The sequence below is a fragment of the Tupaia chinensis genome, unplaced genomic scaffold, assembly GCF_000334495.1.
Source record: "Tupaia chinensis unplaced genomic scaffold, TupChi_1.0 Scaffold000159_1, whole genome shotgun sequence".
Classification (NCBI taxonomy): Eukaryota; Metazoa; Chordata; class Mammalia; order Scandentia; family Tupaiidae; genus Tupaia; species Tupaia belangeri.
The window spans coordinates 4,024,361-4,031,994 of record NW_006159630.1 but is presented as its reverse complement, the minus strand read 5'-3'; the positions used below and the strand labels follow the sequence as shown (position 1 = coordinate 4,031,994).

At 55.2% G+C, this 7,634-nt stretch overlaps 1 protein-coding gene across 2 annotated transcripts in view; it reads left to right on the top strand.

Moving 5' to 3' along the window:
* AFMID (arylformamidase) overlaps positions 1-7,634 on the top strand; it is an 18,141-nt gene that overhangs the window by 8,773 nt on the left and 1,734 nt on the right. For both annotated transcript variants that reach the window (XM_006145710.3, XM_027770761.1), the window contains 8 exons: positions 1,392-1,496; positions 1,578-1,626; positions 2,963-3,048; positions 3,129-3,201; positions 3,361-3,458; positions 3,713-3,791; positions 3,864-3,993; positions 4,173-4,277. In XM_006145710.3, coding sequence (XP_006145772.1) covers positions 1,392-1,496; positions 1,578-1,626; positions 2,963-3,048; positions 3,129-3,201; positions 3,361-3,458; positions 3,713-3,791; positions 3,864-3,993; positions 4,173-4,277 — 725 coding nt within the window. The remainder of the gene's footprint in view (positions 1-1,391; positions 1,497-1,577; positions 1,627-2,962; positions 3,049-3,128; positions 3,202-3,360; positions 3,459-3,712; positions 3,792-3,863; positions 3,994-4,172; positions 4,278-7,634) is intronic.

Here is a 7,634-nt window from a genome sequence, read left to right as displayed (position 1 = left end):
ATTTCTTTTAAGCATGTACTATATATTAGCTACAGGATATACAGAGCACCCAAGCAAAACAAAGCACTTGTCTTCATAGAGTTTATGTCCTACTGAGGGCTGTAGGCAGATTGCAAGGAAGGAAAAATATATTAAGAACTTTGAATGCTGGGCTAAAAAATGAGGCAGGAAAAGGAGATACAGCATGATGGTTTCAGCTGGTCTTTGCGAGTTACTTGGACTGTCTCCACGTCTTGGTTACTGTAGACAGTGTTGCTGGGAAGCACCCTAAAAGTCTTCGGGGATTTTTCTTTGAGGATGTTTTTGCAGAATGTTTTTGTGTATTTTTTTTTTTTTAATTTGCTATAGGATGAGCACATCCACTGGAGAGAAAGAGAGAGACTGAGAAAGCAGACCTGGCGGGATGACCACGCCGAACTTTCTCCTTCATTCTCCTCTCAGAATTTGAGGCCCACACTTACACGTCCCCAGCATGTTTTCACTGGGTTCAGGACTGGAACCACATCGATGGGCATGTGGGATCCAGCTGCCTTAACCACCACACCACCAGCTGGCCCAAGGGATTTTTTTTTTAATGATTTCTGGTTCACATATATTTGATATATATATTCGTGGGGTACAGTATGGTCTTATTAAGCATAAATACATTGTATAATATAATAATCAACCTTTCTGGCACCAGGGACCAGTTGCCCTGTGGGGGATGGTTTGGGGAGGATTCCAGGGCCTCCCGTTTATTGTGCCCATGCTTCCTGTCACCATTCCATTGTGACAGATCTGCAGCCACTCCCTAGCACCCCGCAGCGTGATGTGCAGCTGCACCCGGGGCTAGCATCGTGGCCTCAGCTCCGCCCAGGTCTTCGGGCACTGGATTCTCCAAAGGAGCGCAGCCCAGATCCCTTGCGTGTGCAGTGCAAACCTTGCACTTCTGTAAAGCTCTGCCTGGTTCCTAATGGGCGGCAGGGGAGACCCTTGGTATAGTGGTTAAAGGAACTGGATCTCACATGAATGACCATGGTTTGAATCCCAGTTGTGGTGGCTTGTAAAATATGCTGAGTGCATGGGTATGCGTGCCCGGAACCGGCATGGTGGAGAAATAGAGGAGGTTGATGATGTGGCCATGCCCCATTGTGGATGTTTTCTCTCTCTGTGTCTCTCTCTTTTCTGTGAGTTCATGCATCGCTTGGCAATTAAAAAAATTAAGTAGCAGGGAGAACAGTGCCTTCCAGAACCACAGGTTCCACATCCATAGCCGTCAGGCCCGGGGAGCCCTCTTCTGTGGGAGTGCTCACAGCTAGAGCAGACCCATCACCTGAGGGAGTTGTCAGCAAAGTCACCCCTAGCACCCACGCCAAGCTCCTGCCTACAGAGACTGTCTGTTTCTGAGACAGCCACCAAGCGGGCCCAGGCCACCAGGAGATGCCTGCTGCACGTGCCCTACGGAGATGGTGACGGGGAGAAGGTGGACATCTATTTCCCTGACAAGGCCTCTGAAGGTAGGCCGAGGGCCGGCGGCTGGTGGCCCGAGGCAGTTCTGCAGCCGGCCTCGTCCACTCACCTCTCCTCTCATTCTGCAGCTTTGCCTTTCTTCGTGTTCTTCCATGGAGGGTACTGGCAGAGTGGGAGGTGAGTGGGGAGCCTGGGGGGCCCATCCTGCCCTGACCATTCCTAGGGCTACTGGGGCACAGCAGTCCGCAGCCAGGCCAGTGACTTATGGCCACTGACGCGTATCCTCCCAGCCTCTGGAGGCCAGAAGTCCAGAATCGGCGTCAGGGGGCCTTGCTGTCTCAGAAAGCTCTGGGAGAGGCCCCTGCTTTGGCTCTTCTGGGGGCTCTGGGCACACTCCGTGGCTCGTGGCTACCTCTCCCTGGGCTCCTGCTTCACGATACTGCCCTGCCCCTGTCTTACAAGGACACCAGTCACTACATTTAGGGCCCACCCTCATCCAGCCTGATCTCATCTTGGGGTCTATAGGGCATCTGTGCTCACTGGGGAGGCAGAGAGAGGGGAAAGTGAGGAGGCAGCCCTTGGGGGATGGCTGCACTGCAGTCCTGCACTCTCCTCCTTGGATTTTGGGAATGCATGCACACGTGCCTGGCATGGTTTTCAAGCCACCGGGTCTGAGACATAAATCGTGCAGTCGGCCATGTGGGATCCAGCACCTTAAGCTCTACGCCACCTGGCTGGCCCTCTTTTTTGGTCTTTTTAATTTTTTTAATGTATTTCTTCTGTGAGAGAGAGACAGACAGCACCCTCAGCAGGAGCTGGCAGCCTGTCACTGGCACGCGTGTACCCAGTGTTCCAGGGAGGTCTCCAAGGGCAGACCAGAGCCCTCCCTGCGGTCAGCTTTGCAGAGCGTGGTGCAGTTCTCCCACCCACCACCATCCGGCCCTGCATCTAGACTCTCAGTTCCATCAGCAAAGACCCTATTTCCAATAAGACCCCCCCCACAGGTTCTGGGGCTTAGGATACAAGCATATCTACATGGACATTGTACCCTGTGTCCCCCATCCCCAGGGAGGATGGCCACACTGCCATCTCATCTCCTGGGATTCTGGGCACACACGCACATGCACCCGGTGTGGTTTTCAAGCCTCTGGGTCTGGGACTCAAACCGTGGTCGAGTTCAGCACTTTAACCACCACACCACCTGCCGGCCCCTTAGTGGCCACATTCATTGCGCCCAAAATCCTCTCCCTTTTGGTCTTCAGTTCTCAAAAACAGCTCCCCACGAGAGGTCGTGACCTGTGCTACCGACGGGAAACAGGCCTCGAGGTTAAGCTAGCCCCAGGTTCCCGACTGGCACGTGAAGTGGCAAGCACGGGACCTGCCCTCTCCCCTCTGCCCTGCAGGCCACAGGCGAGGCTCTGTGTGGTCAGCGCATCTGGCAGGCGCTGTGTCCAGGCCCCGGGGCAGCAGTGACCGAGGTGCCTCTAGTCGTCTCATCTTTCTCTCTCTGCAGTAAGGATGAGTCTGCGTTCATGGTCAACCCACTGACCGCACGGGGCGTGGCTGTGGTGATAGTGGCTTATGACATCGCCCCCAAAGGTAACTTGGGTGTTGCTGCAGGTGCAAGGCCTGCGGGCTTCGGGCAAAGCGTTCCCGGACTGACCCTGTGCTCCGTGCAGGCACCCTGGACCAGATGGTAGACCAGGCGACCCGGAGCGTGGCCTTCGTCCAGAAGCAGTACCCGTGCAATGAGTGTGTGTCACTGCAGGTTGTCCTCTTGGGCTGCGCTGGGTGGGAGGACAGCGGGGAGGCCCCTCGGCCTGTGGAGCTCAAGGTGGACTGGGACTCACTGGTACTGGCCTGATTCTTGGGAGAACTGGTGCAAATCTGCTCTCTGCTCTGACCATCCAGGGGGATTTACCTGTGTGGACACTCAGCGGGCGCCCAGCTGGCTGCCATGATGCTCCTGGCCGACTGGACCAAGCTCGGAGTCACGCCCAAGCTCAGAGGTTTCCGTGGGGCCTGTGCCTGGCGGGCAGTGTTCCACTCCCCCGCCATGGGCCTGTGGGTTTGGACCTGGTGTTAGCAGCTGACCTGGTGGGCCGTGAGCCCAGCGAGCAGACCTCAGGCTTCCTCGCTGCCCCGTACCCGGCCTTGCCCCCACAGCACCAGAGGCTGGGCTGGTCCGACCTCCCTGGAGATCTGAGGCTGGGCTAGTCCGACCTCCTCCCAGAGCCCGGCTGTGATCGTTCTCCCCTCATAGGCTGTTTTCTGGTGAGCGGAGTCTACGACCTGGAGCCCGTCATGCACACCTCTCAGAACACCCCTCTCCACATGACGCTGTGAGTCGCCTGCCCTCCCCCTGCCACCTAGCGCCTGGCTTCTCTCTGCCTGACCCCACTGTCCTGCCCCAGGGAGGACGCTCGGAGGAACAGCCCGCAGCTGCACCTGAGGCGGCCCGCAGACGCGGCCTGCCCGGTGCTGCTGGTCGTGGGCCAGCACGACTCTCCTGAGTTCCGCCGGCAGTCCAGGGCGTTCCATCAGGTACCCAGCCAGCCTCCAGCTCGGCCAGGGGCCGCGGGTCTGCCATCTCCTGTGTCTCCCTCTGTCTCCCTGGTGCATCCCCAGACTGCCAGTCATGGATTCTGGAAACCCTGAGTGCCCTGGAGGTGCTGGGCAGGGGTAGGACAGGGTCCCCACTCCTCTCCCTCGCCTCCTCCCAGGCACTGTGCAGGACCGGGTGGAGAGCCTCCTTTGAAGAACTCCACGATGTGGACCATTTTGAGATCGTTGAGAATCTAACCCAGGAGGACGACGTGCTCACCCAGGTGGGCCTCACCCCTTGCCAGCTGCCACAGCCCCTTCATGCTGCAGCCCTTGAAACTTAAAGAGAGTCGGGCAGGTGGGGTGCACAGAGGAGCCGCCCTCGCCCCGGTCATTGGCATCCACGAGGGCAGGGACCCCGAGTGCTGAGAAGGACTCAGTGGCACGCTTGCTTCCTGTGCTTCGCCTTCCTGCAAACAGCCCTGGGCCATCTGTGGACGAGTCTGGGCCCAGGCAGGCAGGCGAGACCCGTAGGGGGCCACAGTGTCAGTGCAGGGAGGTGTTGGGGGGGGACAGCACTGGCCTGTCTGTGTCCAGGCATAAACACCGAAGCCAGCTCTGTCAGGAAAACTGCGTAGACTGACTCTGACTTTAACGCAGAGACACCGGAACACTTGAAGTGGAAACCGCGAAGGCCGTGCCATTGACCTGGTAGATGAGAGGCTTTATACTCCTTCTTTTCTTTTTTTGTTTTTCGTTTTGCTAGAAGGTGCATGTATATCCTGGGAGAGGCAGAGAGAGAGACAGAGGGCAAGTGAGAAAGCACCCCGGGAGGGGGAACCACGTTGCAGCTCCTTGTCCTCCATCCTCCTCTTGGGGTTTTGGGCATGCACACACATGCGGCTGGCGTGTTTGTTCGTTTTTTATCATCCCTAAGACAAAATGAAAAGTGTTATTGACTAGAAAATGAAGGGGAGCGATGGCGGGGTAGGTTTCCGTTCCAGCCAGCAGGATAGCGGCCGTCAGGAGGGAAGAAGCTCAGTCAGTGCTCTGGACATGTTGCATGATGATATTCAGGCAGTGGGTTTTGTCGGAAATGCGGATCCAGAGCGGGGAGACATACATTGAGGAAGCAGCCACAAACGGGCCTGGGAGGGCTAGACGATGGTGCGATTGTTGAGGGGGCTGGATCCCACATGGCCAGCTGCCTGGTTCGTGTCTCTGACCCAGCAGCTTGGAAAATGTCTGTGCATGCCCCAAATCCATGGCCATTCCCCTGAGGGGTGCATTCTCACTTTATTCTCTGGCAAGCAAACACACCCTAGTAGGGGGAAGCTTGGGAACAAATGAAGACTGTTTGAGAAGAACATAGAGAATCATTTTAAGGGGGAGGGGAGATGCAGCAGTATTTAGCAGGTAACTGTGAGGAAAAGTGCGCCCCTCTTCCAGTGCACTGCCCCCCACGCAGTGCACGTGCCCTCTGGCAAATTAAAAAGAAATCATGCAGAACAGTACGGAGGGCATTGCCGTCTGAGATGATAAGATTACGTGTGTGTCTACTCAGGTGACATTCTTAATTCCCTTTGTTCCCGCTGCATCCTTTAGGCCGAACTTGATGCATAAATAAAGGTCCATACGCCCTTCTCTCTTTCCTTTGAGACGTGGTCTTGCTAAGTTGCTGAGGCTGGCCTCAACCTCCCGGGTCTTGGACTACAGCCATGCACCCCTGATCCCGGCTTCTGCCCTCCCTGCATTCTCCTCTTCTGTGAAAGGCATTACTGTCTAGTCTCAAGCCAGACCTCCTCCAGCAGCCCCCCACCCCTACTCATCAAGTGTCAGACATCTTCCTGAATCTCGAATTGTTCTCTTCTCCATCAGCGTTCCGCTCTGCAAGGCCCTTTCTCCCGAAATCTGGTGCATGAGGTGGTTGTTTCCCTGCGGGTTCCGGCCCGCGGCGCCGGCTCCACGACTGTGCTTCTGTAGCTCTCGTACCACGGTCATAGTCTTATTCGAAGTAGCACAGATACGGCTCGTAGTCTCTTTCTGTTCAACAGCAACAGGTTTAACACAGCACACCAAGTTCGATACCAAGAATTTACCGCCGACGATTCCTTTAAGAGCGTAACTGGATTTTTCATCAGTTCCAGCTTATCAGCCTCCGCCTCCATGTTGAATAGTTGACATTCCTCAGACCTTGGTGGTGCTTAGGCCCCCCTGCTTGTGTGTTTTTCAGGCTGCTGGATCTGGGACTCAAACCAGTCGGCCATGTGGGATCCAGCTGCCTTAACCTCCACACTACCTGCTGGCCCTCAATAAGGTTTTGTTTTGTTTTTGTTGTTTTGTTTGTTTTCTGGTATAGGGCTCATGTGCTCACCAGAGAGTGAGAAATCACCTGTCCCCCGTGGGGGGAGGTGGTCATGGCGCAGCCCCTTCCCCACTCTTCTCTCAGGATCTTGGGCACATGCGCCCATGCATCCAGTATTGTTTTCAAGCCACCAGTCTGGGATTTGAACTGCAGTCAGCCATGTGGGATCGAGCACCTTAACCTCCATGCGACCTGTTGGCCCTCGAAAGGGATTTTATAGCACTCGGTTTTTGATTTTTTAAAATTGATTAATTTATTTCTCCATGAGTGAGAGGCAGAGAAATGGCACCCCACCGGCCCTTGGCTCTGTGATCCACCTCCAGTTCTGACCAGTCTTGTATTATGGGCACACGTGTACCCCGCATATTCTGGGAAGTCTTCAGATACGAACCCAGACCTGTGCGTCCGAGTCAGCCTTGCCCCGACCCTCCCTCCAGTCCTCCAGCCTGGGGTCCCTGGGCCCTCGTACACCTGCCCAATGTGTTACAGGCTGACGGGCCGGGGATTCAAACTGCCGTCGCCACGTGGGATCTGGCTTCCCTCGAGCAGTGTATTTCTGTTGCACCTGGAGCTAGCCCAGGAGACTTTCACATCGATAAGAACAGTCTTTTTTCCTCTTTAAGAATAGAAATAAATGGGAGGGACCAGCAGTTAGCGTAATGGCTATGTCACTGGACTCCCACGTAGTCGACCATGGTTCGCGTCCCGGACCCGGGGGCTTAAAACTCACACTGGGCACGTGTGCGTGGGTGCCCAAGATCCCGGGAGGAGAACGGAGGAGAAGGGATTGCAGCGTGGCCATCCCCCCTGGGGGGGTGATTTCTTACTTTCTATCTCTCTATCAAGCGCACGCGCCTTATAGTAAAAAAAAAAAAAAAAAACTAAAAAAAAAAAAAGAAAACAAAGCCCACCCGCCCATTAAAAAAAAAAAAAAAAAAAAAACTAAAAAAAAAAAAAGAATAGAAATAAATGGGGGAAATGCACAAAGAATAAGAGACAAATGTAAAAGAAACGTAAATAGAGTAAACATGGGGAGAAGTTAAACTGCATGAAAAACGTAACTGCAAGTGAGATCCAGGCCAGCCCATGGTGTCGTGGTCAGGGCGGCCGGATCCCGCTGGCTGCCTGTGCCGTTGGAGTCCTGAACCCGGCGGCCTGAAACCTGCGAGGGGAGCGTGCATGCGTGCCCAGCATTCCAACAGGAGAGAGATGGAGAAGGGACTGCGGTGTGACCATTCCCAAGGCGGGGGAGGGGGAGCTGCTCTCTCTCTTTCCC